Raw genomic sequence first — 19,097 nt, forward strand, 5'->3', positions numbered from 1 at the left:
TGCTGAGGCACAGGTTGACCAGAGAAGCAATGGCTGCCTCAGGATCCCAGGAAGTGTTCCAGGCCAGGGTGGATGGGGTTTTGAGCAACCTGGACTTTTGGAAGCTGTTGCGGCTGGTGAAGGGGTGGGATCAGTAAAAACAGCCACAAGTGCTCACAGGATGGAGGAGAAGAAGGATGAGCTCTGGTGAAGTGCTGATAGGGGGATAACAGCACTGCTAAATCTGATCTCTTATAACTTTTATTGTATCATTAAGGGGATTGGCAGTAATTAATGTGGGGTCTAACTGCTGATAACCTGGCTGCAAGCAACTCTTTTCTGTCCTTCCCTTGGACAGAGTGTGCCCACAGCAGAATGAGAAAAATGGAAATTCTTGTCTCAGTTGTGCTCCCTTGAGTCCAGGGAAGGTTTTGGCAATGATCCCAGAGCTCTTCCCAGAAAGGGAGTTGTTCCTCACAAGCACCCAGCTGCCTCCCCAGCACTGCCAGCACTGCCAGCATTCCAGTGCCACCAGCACCACCAGCATCCCTCTGCTGCTGGAGGGACCATGACCCCTCAGGGAACAGAAATGAGCAATGGTAGAAACCTGTAGGGAGAGGAAAGGGACAGCAGTTGGAGAATGGGACATTCTGCAGGGAAGGAGTGTTTCTAATCAAGAGGAAATGACGAGCCATTCCCACAGTTCTGGTGGAGCTTTTGAAAAAAGCCACTTCCCTTGCAGCAAAAGAAAAAAAAAAAAAAGGAAGTGAAACTCAGATGTAGCCAAAACTGCAGTTTCCGACTCCCCCGTGACTCCACCGAGTCTTGGGAAGCAACACTGTGACAGGGCACAGAGAGGAGTCAGCAGGACAGGAGTGGGGACCTCCTGGGGATCTGGGCACTTTCTCCTTCATGTTACTGACCTGGGAGGATGTTGGGGAAGATGAAATAAGAAAGCCTTATAAATATGATTACCTGGCAAAAGATGCTGAGAATCTGGAAAATATAAGCGAGATTGAAATGAAGACAAGCTTTGAGTTACCAAACCCCATTTACTGAACAACTAGAAAACAATGTTATGGCTGACTGGAGCTAATCCCCTCTTGATGAAGCAATACCCTCTGCTCGTAGGCAGGTCCAAGGGTCAGAGCAGACCCTGCCAACTGGGCAGAGCGTCCAAAGAGCAGTTTTTAGAGTTTAAAATATAACGCCGTATGGTAATGCGATGGTTCTAATAGGTTGTATGTAAATGTTGTAGGATTTGTAGCTTGTTCTACATTGGTTAATAAGAATTAGAATATTCAACACAGAAGATGATTTATTGTATTGTAAATGGCAACCTCGCATCTTTTTCTTTTCTATCTTTTCTGCTCTATCTCTCTCTCTTTCTCTCTCTCTTTTTCCTCTGACCTCCTTTGGGCTGCATCTGGCAGCCCCTGGCAGCTCTCCTACACCCATGCCCTTTCACAATTAACCCCATGCTCTATGACCTGACTTCAGAGATCTCTCGTCTCTCGAAGATCGAACGAATCTTCGGATTTTGTTCCGACCATGCAAAACTGACAAACAAACCCATCTAATCCTGCGGATCCAAATCCTACACGAGGATCTGCATTAGGATGTGGACCCCAAAGGAGCAAGTGATGCCAGGAACAGCTGCTGATCTGGACAGACACCCTTTGCCTGCTGCTGCCCCACACTCAACAGGTCAGTGCAATGTTTTCCTTCCTCCCTACCCCACCTGCCTCTTCTCCAGCAGCTGCTCTGTTCCTGCCACCCTCTCCTGGTGACTGCAGTGTCCTCCCCAGCTCCTCCCTCCTCTGCCCTGAGCTTCCCTTCTGTATCTTGATATTGAAATCAGATGGAAAAAACTTTTTGACACAATGGAACACATTAGGAAGCGGGAATTCTTTATCTGTGCAGGTCACACAGAAGGATCTCTCCTTTTTCTGTGTGTGGAGAGACTTTACAACAGGGGTTTTATCCATTATAATCTTTCAAAGTCATAAAAAAGTGATTCTTTTCTAATACATAAACATCACTGAATGTATTCACTGTATTCACTGTACAGGATTGCAGTATTCACTGAATGCTGCAATATTAAAGGTGACCCTCCTTGAACTTTTCCTTTGGCCATGTGCTGTTGCTTCTTGTTACAGAACTTGTCCCAAAAGCACTGGAGGCCTCCTTATCTCTTTCTCCACTGGTTCCACCCACGTTTATCCTTCTCTGTCCATGCTCCTTTACATCCTTTTATCTTTTCGTCCAGCTGGTCGTTTAACAGCTTCAGGGAAGCTGAAATTTTTATTCTCTGTGTTCTTTATAATTTTTCTGCCAAACAGCCCAAACCTCCCACCTCCCTCTCCCACCCCACTATTTCCACTGTTCTCCTCCCTGCACATCTCACTTCTCTCCACTGCATTCTTCCTGCTGCAGGGAGCTGCTGAGGAGCTGCATGGTCCATCCCAGGATTCTCCAAGCACTGACACCCCATCCACTCTGACCACAGCCAGGGGCCTCATCCCACCACCTGCCCAGCGTCCATCCATGGAGGTGAGCACTGTCACCCCCCCTCCTGCCTCACCCACTGAAGAGGATGATCCATGTGAAATAGATGTCAGCAGCATGGCCATACACAGTGCCACACTGCTCATCTGCCTCTGCGGACTGGCTGGGAATGGGGCTGTCCTCTGGTTCCTCAGCCTGAAAGACCTTAACTTGGGAATCTTTAATCTGGCTGTCATCGACTTCCTCTTCCTCCTCTTCACAGTCCCCTCTGCTCTGCTCTTCCTGGTGGAGGAAGTGTCCTGCTCCACTATCATGTCCCAGGTGTACCTGAGCTTCCTTTTCCAGATGTTTATAGTCTCCTACTACTGGGTGGTGTGGCTGCTGACAGACATCAGCATGGTGATGGGCCTGTCCAAGCTGTGCCGGCCCTGTTGCCACCTTCCCCGGCGCCTGCTGTTGGTGGTGGACATTGTCCAATTCTGGGCTTTCTTCACTCTCATCACTGTCATTCCCACGGTGACTTCCCTGTGTCCATCACACAAGCAGGAGCAATGTCAGGTGGCTCTCATCTCCGTGCTCACCATCATCCTGCTCCTCTTTGCTGCACCCGACATCATTTCCAGATCAATCAACTTCATTAAGGCCAAATGTGGCTCCCAGCAGCAGCAACTCAAGAATCGTGACATTGTTATCTTCCTCGTTATGCTCTTCACTCTCCTCCTCACCCTCTGGAACTTCCTGCAGCAGCTTGGCTACATTGTTGTGTCCTCCCAGGTTTTTTTCCTGCTCACCTGCATCAACAGCACCTACAAACCCTTCATCTACTTCCTGGTGGGGAGGTGTTGGAGGAACTGCTCCATGGGTTCCCTAAGGGAATCTCTCCAGAGGGTTTTTGATGAGCAGGAAGACAACTCTGCCAACGAAGAAGACGCCAACACAGACTCAGTGGTCTGAGCCTGTTGATCCCTTTGACTGCACTCCTCAGGGACCCTGGGACAGAGGCTGAGGGTTTCCTTGAGTCACCTGATTGATAAATATCCACAGGATCTCCCTCCCACACTGTATTCCTGCAGGAGAAGCGAGCAGGGGCATGTGGGAGGGATGCTCTGCAGGGAGCACACTGGAGCATGGCTTTCCTCCTCCCTCCCAGGTCCTAAAACACTATTCCCCCAAAGGGATATTTCCCAACACAGCTGTGATCCCAAAAATCCCCCTGGCACCTGGTTCCTGCATCCCACTGCAGTCTGATATCAATAAACAGCATCCTGAACCCTGAGCTGCCTTCACCCCGTCTGCCAGCGCTTGCTGCCTTCCTCTGGCTCCTGCTGCCAGCCGGGAATGGGGGTGGAGGGAGGGAGGGAGGGAGGGGACACAGGCATGGCTTGTGCTCCCTGCAGCAAACATGATCCCGAGTGCCCAGAGCTGGGATGGCAGCGGCACAGCCGGCATGGGCAGGATGGCCCAGGGGCTCAGCATTCCCTTCCCAGCTGCTCTCTGAGTGGCACAGCAAAGATCTCCCTGGTCCCGGCTGGAGCAGGGCAGGAGTGGGGCTGTCAGGGGGGAAGGTGGCCCTGGGGGGAGTCTGGGTGTGTCGGAGGGGTCAGGAGGGGTCAGGAAGGGTGTGGATGCTGCCGATCCCAAATGTCCTCACTGGAGAGCAGCAGAGCTACAGGTTGTGCTCAGAGCCAGGGAGAGGCCAGGAAAGCTGCTGGATGGGATGGGATGGGATGGGATGGGATGGGATGGGATGGGATGGCAGTGGGGTGGAAATAGGGATGGGGAGCGATACCAAAAGGGGCTGGAATAAACTTTCTGACACAATGGGAAGCACTGGGAAGCATTAGGAAGCAGGAATTCTTTACCTGCACAGGACACACAGAGGATCTCTCTTTGTTCTGTGTCTGAGCTGAGACTTCACAGCACGGGTTTTATCCATTATAACCATACATAGTCATTAAAACTTGTTTCTTATCTAATATCTAAATATCACTTAACTCAGACTAATTTCTGTGCATCCTCATCCTCCTGAGTGTCTGCCGTGGTTTCAGCCTCAGCAAACACCAGGCACCTATGGCAGCTGCTTGCTTGTTCTCTGCCCTGCCACATCCGGGAAGAGGGGAGAAAAAAAAAATTAGTTAAGCGTTCATGAGTCAAAATAAAGGACAGTGAGAAAACACTTCAAGGGAAAAACAGGCTCCACTTAAAGTTGCAAAGTGAATTTATTACTAACAGAGTCAAAGGAGGATAATGAGAAGTAAAAGAAACCCTTAAAGACACTGTTTTTCCTCTCACCCCCTCCCTCCTTCCCACCAACAGTGCAGGGAGGGCAGGGTGTGGGGCTTTGGGTCAGCTCATCCCCAGGATCTTCCACTGCTCAGGGAGAGAAGTCCTTCCCTGCATTGCCATGGGCTTCCTGCCACAGGAGAGAGATCTCTGTGAACTCCTCCAGTGCAGCTCCAAACTCAGGAACAGCAGCAGCACAGACAATCCTGCTGCAATGTGAGCTCCTCCCACGGGCAGTCAGTCCTCCCAAACTGCTGTGCTGTGGCTCCCTCATCCACGGGCTGCACTCCTCCAAGGACAGGCTGCTCCAGCCTGGAATCAAGGGCTCTCTATCTCCACTGGGACTTCCACTGGATCACAGCCTCCTCCAGGCACCCACCCACTCTGGCATGGGGCACTTCCTCCATGGGCTGTGGGTGGATTTCTGCATCCCTGTTGGACCCCATGGGCTGCAGGGGCACAGCTGCTTCACCATGGTCTTCACCACAGCCTACAGAGGAAACTTGCCTCTGGTGCCTGGAGCACCTCCTCCCTCACCTTCTGCACTGCCCTTGGTGTCTCCATGTTGTTTCCCTCACATGTTGTCACCTCCTCTTCCTCCTTCCCTGGCTAGAAACAACTGCATGCACATTTGTTTTGATTTCTCCTCCAATATGTTATCACAGAGGAGTACCCAGCATCTCTAACTGGCACAGGCTTGGCCAGCAGCATATATATCATCTTCAGAGCCATTAGAGATTGGCTCTGCTGGACATGGTGAAAGCTTCCAGAAGCTTCTCACAGGAGCCATCTTTGTGGCACCCCTACTAACAAAAACTGGGCCAAGCAAAACCAACACAGAGAGTCATTCCATGGGGAGTACAGCCAGAGAACAGGGCTGAGCCAGGCTGCTCTGGCTCAGAGCCATGTGGCCTCATGTCCCCATACTTCTGGCTGTCTCTGACACATCTCCAGGTGCCACATGTCCAGCAGTGCCTCACAGAGCTGTCACCTCCACCCCAGCAGTGTCCCCAGGGCTGTGGCTCCCCTCCTCACTCCTGCTTTTCTCCTCAAACACCCTCTGCAGAGTGACTATGATGGAGCACAGAAAGTGCCGCTGGCAGCTCCCCACCAGCACATAAATCACAGGGTTGAGGCTGCTGTTCAGCAATGCCAGCAGCAAGGAGGTGTTTTCTGGGAATAACTGGACAGAATCAGAAAGGTTGAGGAGAACCTCCAAGCAGAAAGGGATGCTGAAGGCAAAGAAGAGCAGGAAGTTGAGCAGGATGGTGACACAGGGCTTCCCTGGCAGCCACCTCTGGGAGCCACAGCAGAGCTTGAGGAACAGGAACAGGTTGGAAACCAACATCACTATGGACAGAATCAGGGAAATCACAAGGGCTACACCTGCAAGGACTGTCCCTGAGTCTTCAGTAAAGGTGAGGTAGAGGGAGGACACCAAAACCCCAGTGAGAACCCAGAGGGACCCACTGATGACACCCGAGAGGTGCCGGGGGCGGTGGCTTTGGTACCAGATGGGGCAGAGGATGGAGACACAGCGCTCCATGCTGAGGGCTGTCAGCAGCCCCAGGCTGCTCAGGTCAAACAGGTGGTACAGGAGTTCCACTGCAAATACAAAATCTGTGTAGAGAGGAGCAAGGGGAAACAAAGATGTGCAAAATGCTGCCAAGGTCAGAAAACCCAGTAAAAGCAGGGAGAACAGGAGGAGCAGGGAGAAGTCAGCTACAGCCAGATTTAGGGTGTAGACAGTGAAAGGGTTCTGCTTCATGTGGAAGCCCAGGAACCACACAACCATCCCATTCCCCACCATCCCACAGAGGGAAATCCCCAGACAGACCCCTTCTAAAGCAATCAGTGTGTAGGGAAAGCTCAAGCATTGATCTGAGAGATATTCCTCCAAGTCCACAGATCCATTCAGGGTGAGGTTTGTTGTGCTGGTCTCCTCCATGGTGAATGATCCTGTTCTCAGTGGTTGTCTTCTCTTTTTCCCACCACTTCCTAGGGAGAGATGGGGAACCAGAGGGAAATAAGGGCCATCAGCATTCCCAGCACTTCCCATCTGCTCACACAGCCCCACACCAGCCCCAGGAAGAACCCCCATCCCTGCAGTGCCCAGGACAAGGACAGGCATCATCTGCCACCAGTCCATCCCTGGACTCTTACCTCCAGTAGGAACAGTGCTGTCACAGGAGCCCCAGGGGAAAGGATTTGGGGATGGCTGCTGGGATCACAGGCTCTGCTTCAGCCTCATCCCTTGTGCCTGGTGTGCAGCCCTTAGCCCAGAGATCACATGCCATGGTCAGAGCCTCCCCTCACAATCTGACCATGTCAGTGACAGCTTCCCCTCACATGTCCCAGGGACAGAGATCTTGTCAGGAGGAGGTGGCTTCATCACCCCCTTCCTCTCCTCCCCCCAGTTCTTCATGAGGAGCTGCTAATTTGTTATGATCCTATTAATTCAGACACTCAAATTCTATAATTTTAAACACCATTTACTGGGTCTAAAACAATGAAGAAGGAGAGTACAGCACAGATAATATTATGTCCCTTCAGATGCTGTGAATCCGGGGTAAAAATACTCCTCTGGTGAGGGAAGATCCTGTCCATGGAAAGCCTGCTCCACTATGGTCCTTTCAGCTTTTACAGGGTTTTCTGAACCCCTCAGAAATTCCAGACCTCATTGTGAACCCACTCCCTGCCCTTTGGGTGCCAACAGAGCCCCTGAGCAGCAGCCATGAGGACAAGCACTGGCCTTGTGTCCACTTGCTGTGGGAAATCACCAGTGCCCAGACACAGGAGTGCACGAGGGCTTTGCCCACAGCCTCTAATCACATCCCATCTAACCACAATCAGCAGCCCAATTTCCCCTGCTGAGCATGTGTCTCCTCTGAGATTAGGTTTGTGGGGTACATGGTGCTGCCAGTGTGCTCTTATCTCCAAGTGGTTCCTGCCACACAATCTCAGCCTTTCACAGCACAGGGACTGGCATTTTGTTGCTTGTTTTCTGCCCTTCTTTCATGCATTTTCCATCTCCTCTGGAGTTGTATCCTGTGCTTGTCATCCCCCAGACTGATGTGCTCCAAAGATACCCTTGTTGATGCACAAGGTCCATGGTCTCTCCAGGGTGTCCAGCCTGGAGCTGCAGGATTTGGAGCTAGAGGAAGACTTGAAACAAGAAGAGAACACAAGTTCAAGGTCCATCCCTGAGAGGGAGATGGAGAAAGGTGCAACTCCTGGAAGTGTGTCCCAGAAGGAAGTTGGGAGAAGTCTTTGAGCGCCAGATACATGTCACTAGAGGCACTGAGCAACTTGTGCTGTTGCAGGTCTGCACATGAGGGATTTCTCACTCTTGGAGGTCTCTGGCTCATCTCTCTCACCTCTCTGCCATCCTGGGAATGTTATATGTCCCCTCCTGTGTTGATGGATACCCACCATCCACCACCACACAGGGAAAGCCAGAAGCCCCTCACATGGTGGGACAACAGCAGAGAATGGCAGGAAGAGAGGAAGGGGGTGACATGGCCACCTCCTCCTGACAAGATCTCTGTCCCTGGGACATGTGAGGGGAAGCTGTCACTGATGTGGTGAGATTGTGAGGGGAGGCTCTGACCATGGGATGTGATCTCTGGGCTAAGGGCTGCACACCAGGCACAAGGGATGAGGCTGAAGCAGAGCCTGTGGTCCCAGCAGCCACCACCAGATCCTTTTCCCCTGGGGCTCCTGTGACAGAGCTGTTCCTACAGGAGGTAAGAGTCCAGGGATGGAGTAGTGGGTGATGCCTCCTTTCTAGGGACAGGACTAGACAGGGTCGGAGTTTGTCCTGGGCACTGCAGGGATGGGGGTTCTTCCTGGGGCTGGTGTGGGGCTGTGTGAGCAGATGGGAAGTGCTGGGAATGCTGATGGCCCTTATTTCCCTCTGGTTCCCCATCTCTCCCTAGAAGGTGGTGGAAGAAAGAGGAGGCAGCCACTGGGAACAGGATCATCCTCCATGGAGGAGACCAGCACAACAAACTTCACTTTTAATGATACAATTTATGGATATCTGGACTGGCAGGAATTTATGACACGTGTATGCTTGGGCATTAGATATGCAAAGATTGCCTTTTTCGGGGTCTGTCTGGGGATTTCCCTCTGTGGGCTGGTGGGGAATGGGATGGTCATGTGGTTCCTGGGCTTCCACATGAAGCAGAACCCTTTCACTGTCTACATCCTAAATCTGGCTGTAGCTGACTTCTGCCTGCTCCTCCTGTTCTCCCTGCATTTTCTGGCTTTTCTGACCATAGCAATATTTTGCACGTCTTTGTTACATTTTATTGATCAGTATTGGAATTTTTTTGATTGTCCTTGGGTACCCATGCCACCTGTTTGACCTGAGTGGCCTGGGGCTGCTGACAGCCCTCAGCCTGGAGCGCTGTGTCTCCATCCTCTGCCCCATCTGGTATCGCTGTCACCGCCCCCGGCACCTCTCGGGTGTCATCAGTGGGTCCCTCTGGGTTCTCATGGGGGTTTTGGTGTCCTCCATCTATGTCACCTACACCTTTACTGAAGACTCTGAGCCTATCCTTGCAGGTGTAGCCCTCACCATTGCCGTGGCTTTTTCCCTCATGATGTTGGTTTCCAACCTGCTCCTGTTCCACAAGCTCTGCTGTGGCTCCCAGAGGAGACACCCAGGGAGGCTCTTTGTCGCCATCCTGCTCAACGTCCTGCTCTTCTTCGCCTGTGGCATCCCTTTCTGTGTCGCGGTTTTCCTTAATCTTCCAGATTCTGGCTATTTATTCCCAGAAAAAACTTACTTTCTGCTGGCATTGCTGAACAGCAGCCTCAACCCTGTGATTTATGTGCTGGTGGGGAGCTGCCGGCGGCGTCGCTTCCAGCGCTCCGTCAAAGTCGCTCTGCGGAGGGTGTTTGAGGAGAAAGCCAGGAGTGAGGAGGGCAGCCATGGCCCTGGGGACACTGCTGTGGTGGAGGAGACAGCTCTGTGAGGCACTGCTGGACGTGAGGCACCTGGAGATGTGTCACCTCAAAGACACCCACAAATATGGGACCATGTGGGCACATGGCTCTGAGCTCAGTCCTGTTCCTGTATTCCCTATGAATGACCCTCATTGCCTCAGGGAATAAACTCCATCTCCTTTGGCTCAGCAGATGAGTTTCATGGGGTTTTGGGGGATCTTTTGCATCGACAGAGTGTGACAGGTTAAGCCCTGGGGACACATCCGGCATGGGATGGCAGCGATTTCCTAAATCTCTGTGGGGCTGGGGCCTCTGGATGGCAGGAGAAAGGTAAGGATCTCAAGGAGCATCCTTCCCAGTCTGTCTGACAGAGCCAGCCCTGTATTCCCTGCTCATGGGAAGAGACCAAACTGACCCCAGGTAGGGCTGCCGAGCTGGGGGAGGGACAGCAACATTCCCTTACTCTTTAAGTGGGAATTTGTCACATTCATTCATTCAAGAATTAAATCATTCTGAATAAAGTGTAGGGATGATGGTGAATTCCACAGAATTCTGGTGCCTGTGACCAAAAAAGAACTTGGAATAAGGAAATTCACATAGCCAGGTGCTTGGACCATTTTATTGTGCAGAAATCAGGGGGTTATGCTGCTGTTCTGCAGAATGGGGCCATCCTCTGGTTTCCCAGCATCAATGTCCAAGGAAGCCCTTCAGCACCTCCATCCTGAACCTGGCCATTCTCAGGAGGAGCTGAACATCAACTCTGCAAAACAGCTTGAGCCAAAATCCAGGTTGTACTGATCTTTTTCACATAGTTACCACCCCATAATTAGATCTGGATTTATTCGTTTTGTTTGTTTCCAACATGGTAACTCTGACCCCAAAATGTGTTGAACAACATCCATTTGCTGCAGAGCTCATCCCTGGTGAACAGTGTCCAAAAATTGCTCGTTTCCTTAGTTTTTCCCACTCTAAAGCCTCTGTCTTGTCTGAGGAGGGCAGGTACCTGTCTCATACCAGAGCTCATCCTAAGGCACATTTCTGCATTGTTTGGGATGATGTTGACAGTGCCAAGAGCTCCTCATTCCTCCTGGGAGAGATCTGGGCAGCAGACACATCTCTTGCTCAGGGGAAGTTGTCCCTCCTTTTCCCACTGCCTTAAATCCAGGGGAAGGCAATGTGCCACTGCTTCTGGAAAGGGAAGTGAGAGTGAAAGCCTTGGGTGGTGAGTCATGCTTTGGAGGCACACATGAGATTAAACATCTAAAAATCATTTATTAACAGAGTTGTTAATGATTAACAGAACAGAGCAACTTCCACATCTGAGAGGGATGTTCTTTTCCTGTCTCTCATTTTCCTGTCCATTGGAAAGTAGAAACTTTCTGAGGTACAACCTCTTGTCCAGGAAAGGACTCCCATCATGAAGGGAGTTTCTCCCAAGGCAAGTGCAGAAGGATCATGATCCTTCCATGTATTTTTCTAGCTATAAGCACCTTCCTTGTCTCCTGTGTCACCCAGCCACTCCCTACCTGAGCTTCTTGTTTTCCATGGAATCATAAAATGGTTAGGGGTGGAAGGGACTATAAAGACCATTCTCTTCCAACCCCATACCACAGGTAGGGACACCTTCCACTAGAGTATGTTGCTCCAAGCCCCATCCAACCTGTGCTGGAAAACTTCCAGGGATCCAGGGGGAGCCACAGCTTCCCTGGGAAACCTGTGCTAGGGTTTCACCACCCTCATATTCCCAGCCTATCCCCTAGATCCTTGATAGCACAGACTGGCAGACAGGGAGGGGAGAGAACCAGGGAAAATGTCACTCCCCCTCAACAGGCTCTATTCCATGAAAAGCCCCATTTTCCTTCCCTCTCCCTCTTCCACACAGAAAATCCAGCCTTTGCCAAGTCTCCAGGCAGGGCCAGTTTCATTTTACCCCTGTTCCCCTTGTTTTCCCCAGAGGAGCAACAGATGCACCTCTAGTGAAGCCAAACCTCGAGTCACAGTTGTAACATGAGTTCAGCTAAAATCATCCAGACAGCCCAGAGAAAATGGGAGGATCCAGCAGAGGCAGTTCCAGCTCCAACCCCTTGTGCTGACAGCCCACAAGACAGCCCACAGCCCCAAACTCAGTGTGCATTTTGGGAAAAGCCTTCCAGAGGCAATCCCAAACACCTGCCCACTTGTCTGGGCAACAGGGCTCAGTGTGAATTTTCCCCACCTCAGTCTTCCCGTGTGTCAGGACCTGCTGGAGATGGACAGGAATCACTCAGGAATTGTTCTGCACTGCTGTGCCAAGATTTCTTATCCACCTGCATGCTGGTTTTAAGCAAACACACCCAGAAAATCCATTTGCAGAACGTCTGATTCTTGGTGACTCAATTTTAATATTCCACAGAGTAGGGAAGCTCATTTCTAAAGCACAGAAAGCTCAGAACTGTTGAATAGCAAAGATTCTAAGCAAAGAATCGAAAACAAAAGCTTTCAAGGGTGTCCCTGCCCATGGAGAAAGGGTCAGAATGTGATGATCTGTAAGGTTCCTTCCGACCCAAATCTTTCCATGATGATTTCTCATATCATCCAGAATCCACCCCAGGCAGGAGTTCCCCTGCTGCAAACAGCACCAGCCTGACAGAGCTCCAGGAGCATTTGGACAGCACTCTCAGGCACAGGGAGGGATTGTTGGGATGGCCAGGATGGTGCAGGTGCAGGAGATGGCCAGGATGGTGCAGGGCCAGGAGCTGAACTCTGTGATCCTCGTGAGTCCATTCAAATTCAGGGTATTTTATGATTGTATTTCACGGTGATTCTATTTCATAAGAATTCCACTTTATGATGATTCCACTGTGTTGTCCCTATTCCGGGGCTCAGGCACATCCTCAAAAGCCCTCTGGAAGGCAACTCTAACAGAGAGGGTGAATTCCTTTGCACAGCTCCCAGCCAGGAAGTAAATCAGAGGGTGGGCACTGCTGTTGGCACAGGCGAGCAGGACAGAGGTGCTGAGGGCAAAGACAGAGGGGTCAAAGGCTCTCAGCAAGAGCCAGAACCCAAAATCAGCAGTGAAAAAGGGAAAGAAGGTGACAGGCAGCAGGACCATGGCACAGAGCTTCCGTGGGGGCTGTTTCCATGAGCAGCACAGGAGCCTGGCCAGCAGGGCTACAGCAGAACAGATCAGGGTGAGCACTGAGAAGAGGTAGCTCAGCACCAAGGCCACCAGCACTGAAGAGCAGAAACAGGGGGTGATGGTGAGCAGGAAGGAGAGGAGCCAGAGCAAGGCACACAGGAGCACCAGGGAGCGCTGGGAGCGGTGGCAGGGCCAGCAGGACACAGGGAGGACAAAGAGAGCTGTCCCAGCACTGAGGGCTGTCAGAGAGTAGAGCCGAGCAGTGAAAGAGAAGAGGATGGTGACGTTCAGCCCGGCTGTCACACCCCGTGAGCCCAGCTGGTGGCAGAAGCTGTCTGGGACATAAAATATCCCCAGGGCGATGGTGATGAAGAGCAGGAAGGTGAAGTCAGCAATGGCCAGGCTGAAGATGCAGATGGTGATGGGGTTCCTGCGGGTGTGGAAGCCAAGGAGCCAGAGGACAGCCCCGTTCCCCACCATTCCACACAGGCACAGGAGCAGCGTGACAGGGACTCTGCTCGAGTGGCTGTTGTCACACTGGGCCCACTTGGAGTGCTTGTCCTCATTCCAGCTCCCGTTGGAGACTTTCCCACCGGGCTGGCTCCAGCAGGCAGGGCTGGCTGTCTCTGTGGCAGGGGACAATGTGCTCATTGTGACACCTCTGCTGCTTCTCCTTCCCCTCACACAGCTGGAGGGGTGACAAACACACACACCTTACCAACACTGCTGTCCCCCACACGTGGCTTTCCCCATCTTTTCCCACCCCCAGCTTCCATGTGGAGCAGCACAGGGAGAGGCAAGGGACAGGACAGATTGCTAGCAGGATGTGGGAGATGGGTATGACTGCCTGGCACAAAAGCCAGGGAGATACCTCCTTCCTGGCTTTGGACAGGACAGAGCTGGATGAAGAAAACAGTTGGAGAAGGAAAGGATTGCCTGTGAAGATATCGGAATGAGTGTCTTTGTGGTGGATCTGACCTGGATTCTCAGGTGTCATTTGATGTCACTGAGCTGCTGGATTCCTTCAGCAGGACACTCGATCCAGTATTGCCCCCTCCATTTTCCCACAATATTTTGAGCTTTTAATACCCTACAGACGGATATTCCCCTTCCAAAATCAGTCAGCATGTCGCACTTCAAAGAGAGGGACACTGATTATGTTGAGAGAGAAGAGTCTCACCTTTCCTTTCTCAGCCTGGAGAATTTCACTGGAGCAGACACACTGTGGGTTCACATTGCCTCACACACACCAGCTGCTGTCCCTGGGTCAGGATCTTCAAGAGCTTCCCTGGAATGCTCACTTGGGAAAGGGGAGAGAAGCCTGCTGGGTGAGCCTGGACAGTGTCCAGTGAGGGGTCTGTCCCAGGCCCCCTTTTGTCCCTGCTGGATCATGTTCTCCAGGGCTCTCACAAACAGGGAGCTATTTCTGAGCCTTTGCTGGGATCAGAGCTCTGCTTCTAATCTGCCCTTGAGTTTGTCCAGGAAATGAGTAACAGGACAGAACCTCAGCAACGAGACCTGTGGGAAAAGCAGTTTGTCTCTGTGTCAGGTTCCTCTTTTGTTTTAAAGCAACCCCAATCCTGAAATCTTGTCTTCTGAACCGCCTGAACTTGCCCCTCTCATTCCTGGGGTGAATCCCTAGGACCCTGCGCTACAAAATTTGATTCCTGGTTCAAATGTTGTTTTCGTACTTGTATACCACAACTTCAATGGTATTTGACTTTCACCATGCAGTTTCTAAGAGGATTCATGCAATAAGGAATGCTGTGTGTGAGCTGGAGCACAGGCATACAGCAGAGGGATGATTTAACATTTCAGAAATGTAATTTTGTCTAAGAAGAGGTGAATCAATGCTGCTCTCTTGGCTACAACCATTAGAAAGCTAGAGATTTCATTCGACTCATCTTCTACACTCCCTTGGGAGTCAGACAGCAGCCGACAGTGAATTCCAAAGAATTCCTAGAAAGCTGAAATGAGATGATTCCCACCCAGACTGACATGTGTCTGGGAGCTGGGATGCTCCTGCTGGAATCTGGTGTGTGTGGAGACCCTGGGAGCAGAACTGCCTCCTCTCTTCCTCACTGACACTGTGTTTGTGTCCCCAGCTATGGAATCTCACATCCCCTCACTGGGCCAATCCTTTCCAGTGCAAACAGTTCCTGATCCATGAGCTAAAGGGGCTCCAGGAGAGCTGGAGAGGGACTTTGGAGAAGGGTCTGGAGGGACAGGACAAGGGGGAATGGCTTCCCACTGACAGAGGGTGGGTTCAGGTTGGATATTAGGGAGAAATCCTTCCCTGTGAGGGCGCTGAGGCCCTGGCACAGGTTGTCCAGAGAAGCTGTGGCTACCCCAGGATGCCAGGAAGTGTTCCAGGCCAGATTGGATGGTGTTTGGAGTAACCTTGTCTGGTGAAAATGTCGCTGCTGGCAAAAGGGTGGGATCAGGTAAAAACAACCACAAGTGCTCACAGGACTGAGGAGGAGGAAGAGGAGAAGGAGGAGGAGGAGCTGCTAGTGAAAGGCTTCGACAGAGTGTGCCTGCATAAGAATGTCAACGAAGGGGAATTCTTGTCTCAGTTGTGCTCCCTTGAGTCCAGGGAAGGTTTTGGCAATGATCCCAGAGCTCTTTCCAGAAAGGGAGTTGCTTCTGACAAGCATCCAGCTGCCTTCCCAGCACTGCCAGCACTGTCAGCATTCCAGTGCCACCAGCACCACCAGCATCCCTCTGCTGCTGGAGGGGCTATGACCCCTCAAGGAACAGAAATGAGCAATGGTAGAAAACTGTTGGGAGTGGGACGGCAGGCAGAAGATTGGACATTCTGCAGGGAAGAAGTGTTTCTAGTCAAGAGGAAATGACAAGCCATTCACACAGTTCTGGTGGAGCTTTTGAAAAAAGCCACTTCGTTTACAGAAAAAAAAAGTAAAAGTGAAACTCAAATGTAGCCAGAGCGGCAGTTTCTGACTCCCCCATGACTCCACCAACCCTTAGGAAGCAAGACCGTGACAGGGCACAGAGAGAAGTCAGCAGGGCAGGAGTGGGGACCTCCTGGGGATCTGGGCACTTTCTCCTTCGTGTTACTGTCCTTGGAGGCTCTGCTTTAGGATATGGATCCAAAAGGAGCAAGAGATGCTGGGAACTGCCACTGATCTGGACAGACACCCTTTGCCTGCTGCTGCCCCACACTGAACAGGTCAGTGCAATGCTTTCCTTCCTCCCTACCCCACCTGCCTCTCCTCCAGCAGCTGCTCTGCTCCTGCCACCCTCTCCCAGTGACTGCAGTGTCCTCCCCAGCTCCTCCCTCCTCTGCCCTGACCTTCCCTTCCGCATCTCCTGCTGGACATCCCAACCCTCCCACCTCCCTCTCCCACCCGCACAATTTCCACCACTCTCCTCCCCTGCACATCTCACTTCTCTCCACTGAATCCCTCCTGCTGCAGGGAGCTGCTGAGGAGCTGCGTGGTCAATCCCAGGATTCTCCAAGCACTGACCACTGACTTCCCATCCACTCTGACCACAGCTGGGATCCATATCCCACTGCCTGCCCTGTGTACATCCATGGAGCTGAGCACCACATCCCAACCTTCCACTTCACCTACTGATGGAGATGATCTGTGTGGGATAGATGTCACTGACTTGGCCATAGATGGTGCCACACTGCTCATCTGCCTCTGTGGGCTGGCTGGGAATGGGGCTGTCATCTGGCTCCTTGGCTTCCGCATGCAAAGGAGCCCCATCACTGTCTACATCTTCCATCTGGCTGTCATCAACTTCCTGTTCCTCCTCTTTGTGGTCCCCTGCACTGTGCTCTTCCTGCACGCAAATTTGTTCTGCTCTGCTGCCCCGTCCCTGCTGTACCTGATGTCATGTTTCCTGCTGTCCCTGTTCTCCTGCAACACAGGGATGTACCTGCTGACAGCCATCAGCATCGAGAGATGCATTTCCACCCTCTGCCCACTCCGGTGCCACTGCCACCGCCCCCAGTGTGTGTCATTGTTGGTGAATGTCCTGCTCTGGATGGTCTCCATCACTTTCGTTGTCACAGTGACTTCCCTGTGCCAATCACAGGAACACGAGCACTGCCAGGTGTCTCTCATCTCCATGTTTGCCATCAACCTCTTCCTCTTGGCCCCAGCTGTGGTCATTTCCAGCACAATCCTCTTCATTAATGCCAAGCAGCAACAACCCAAGAGGCTCAGCATCATTATCTTCCTCACTGTGCTCTTCAGTCAGCCCATCACCCTCTGCAATTTCCTGCAGCAGCTCAGCTACACCATTGTGTCCTCCCAGGTTGCTTTCCTGCTCGCCTGCATCAACAGTTCCAGCAACCCCTTTATCTGCTTCTGCGTGGGGAGCTGGAGGAGGCACTGCTCCATGAGGTCACTCCAGCTCTCCCTCCAGAGGGTCTTGGTGGAGCCAGAAGAAGACACTGCCAGCAGCAATGATTCAGCCATGGACACAGCACTCTGAGCCTGTTGATCCCTTCCACTGCATTGCTGAAGGACCCTTGGACAGTGGCTGAGGGTTTCTTCAAGCCACCTGATTAATAAACATCCCCAACATCCCCCCTCCCACGATGTAATCCTGCAAGAGAAGACAGCAGGGACATGTGGGAGGGATGCACTCCAGGGAGTACATTGGAGAATGGCTTTCCTCCTCCCTCCCAGGACCTAAAAGACTACTCCCCCAAAAGGGATCCTTCCCAACACAACTGTAATTCCAAAAATCCCCCCAGCATGGTTCTTACATCCCACTGCAGTCTGATATCGACAAACAGCATCCTGAACCCTGAGCTGCCTTCACCCCGTCTGCCAGCGCTTGCTGCCTTCCTCTGGCTCCTGCTGCCAGCCGGGAATGGGGGTGGAGGGAGGGAGGGAGGGGACACAGGCATGGCTTGTGCTCCCTGCAGCAAACATGATCCCGAGTGCCCAGAGCTGGGATGGCAGCGGCACAGCCGGCATGGGCAGGATGGCCCAGGGGCTCAGCATTCCCTTCCCAGCTGCTCTCTGAGTGGCACAGCAAAAAAACTCTCCAAATATAATTTCTTTGTAATGTTGTGAGTCAGGTGCAAAGGACTCAAAATTTCTTCCTCTCCCATTGTTTCAGCTTCTCTTTCAGCAGACTGAGATGGTGCAGCTGCAAGGGGAAGGGAAGTCCATGGTCCTCAGTACAGCCATTTCCTTCCAGGAGCAGGGTGACACCTGTGTTTGTCACCATGGGCTCCACGGGGCATCACCTCTCTCCCTGTGGCTTCACTGAGGTCACCAGCCCCACCACAGCCCACACCTTCCCACTATGTCCCACCCCATTCCAACCAGCCTCACCATGTCCCACACCCCATCCCAACCTCCTATCCCACTCCCCCATGTAGCCCACACACCTCCTGTCCTTCCCATCTCTCCCATTCCCATCCCTGAGATTCCAGTCCCTCCCCATGGGATGCTCACCCCAGGCTGCCCCATAAGGCTCTGGGGAATGTTTCTGGAACACCCCTCTCCAGAGCTTCCCCTCTTAGTATCCAGCCCCCCAGCCTCTCCCAGAGAGGAGCAAGAGGCAGCGGCAGGATGGATCCAGCAGCATTTATTGGGGTGGAGGAGCAGGAATGGCCGGGAGCAGCGGAGACACTGCCGGAGCTCCCAGCTGGAGCGGGGCAGGAGCAGGGCTGTGGGGCACTGCCTGGGGGAAGAGGGCCCTGAGGGTGGGGGGTCTGAAGGGAATCAGGGGGAGATGGGAGGGGTCTGGGGTTTGTTGGAGGGGTCAGGAGGGGTGTGGAGGTGGTTGGAGGCGTCTGGATGCTGCTGATCCCAAATATTCCCCCTGGAGGGCAGCAGAGCTCCATAGGTCATGCTCTATGGCTGCTTTATTTCCTCAGGAACTATTATCCAGCAGCGGTGACTGCCCATCCACCAGGGCGAAAACTAGAATACAATGCTTCAATTAACTGACAATCTTGTGCACTTTATTCTGACTTAATATCTGGTGCACAGATCACCTGTTGCAGAACCAAAACATGGATGACCTTTTCTACAGCTTCTTTAGCCACTTCCATATTTTGGCTCTATTTTATTTGCCTGGTGTGTTCTGTGGGGCATAATTGCAACTTCAGCTGCTTTTTCAGCCTCCAAGAGGGGTAATATTTGTGTCCCATGCTTGATCGACATAGCCTGTGCAGATAACAAACCTCTCTGTCTCCACATTGCTCTGACGGCAGGCAATGCTCCAAAAGCATGTTTAGAATCCCTCCACATGTTTACTTTCC

The 19,097-nt window shown here is 52.1% G+C and overlaps 3 protein-coding genes across 3 annotated transcripts; 2 read left to right on the forward strand and 1 right to left on the reverse strand.

The window, feature by feature from the left end:
- The first annotated feature begins 431 nt into the window (after positions 1-431).
- Positions 432-18,231, forward strand: LOC146436863 (mas-related G-protein coupled receptor member H-like). The gene is made up of 2 exons (XM_085063287.1): positions 432-1,686; positions 16,279-18,231. The coding sequence occupies exon 2, from the start codon at positions 16,397-16,399 to the stop codon at positions 17,306-17,308; it is 912 nt and encodes a 303-aa protein (XP_084919413.1). The 5' UTR covers positions 432-1,686; positions 16,279-16,396; the 3' UTR covers positions 17,309-18,231.
- LOC146436864 (mas-related G-protein coupled receptor member A8-like) lies at positions 8,759-9,752 on the forward strand. Its single transcript, XM_085063946.1, is given in 2 exon segments — positions 8,759-9,100; positions 9,102-9,752. Coding segments are annotated over 2 exon segments (993 nt in total).
- On the reverse strand, positions 12,452-13,492 carry LOC146436865 (mas-related G-protein coupled receptor member X2-like). The gene has a single exon (XM_085063846.1). It carries the CDS (start codon positions 13,490-13,492, stop codon positions 12,548-12,550), a length of 945 nt encoding a protein of 314 aa, XP_084919972.1. The 3' UTR covers positions 12,452-12,547.
- Positions 18,232-19,097: the final 866 nt, after the last annotated feature.

The sequence above is a fragment of the Lichenostomus cassidix genome, chromosome 5 (assembly GCF_008360975.1).
Source record: "Lichenostomus cassidix isolate B80296 chromosome 5, HeHo_3.0, whole genome shotgun sequence".
In the NCBI taxonomy this organism is placed as follows: domain Eukaryota; kingdom Metazoa; phylum Chordata; class Aves; order Passeriformes; family Meliphagidae; genus Lichenostomus; species Lichenostomus cassidix.

Excerpts from the sequence above, each read along its gene's own strand:
- LOC146436863 (XM_085063287.1), top strand. The coding sequence starts at position 16,397 with ATGGAGCTGAGCACCACATCCCAACCTTCCACTTCACCTACTGATGGA.
- LOC146436865 (XM_085063846.1), bottom strand. The coding sequence starts at position 13,492 with ATGAGCACATTGTCCCCTGCCACAGAGACAGCCAGCCCTGCCTGCTGG.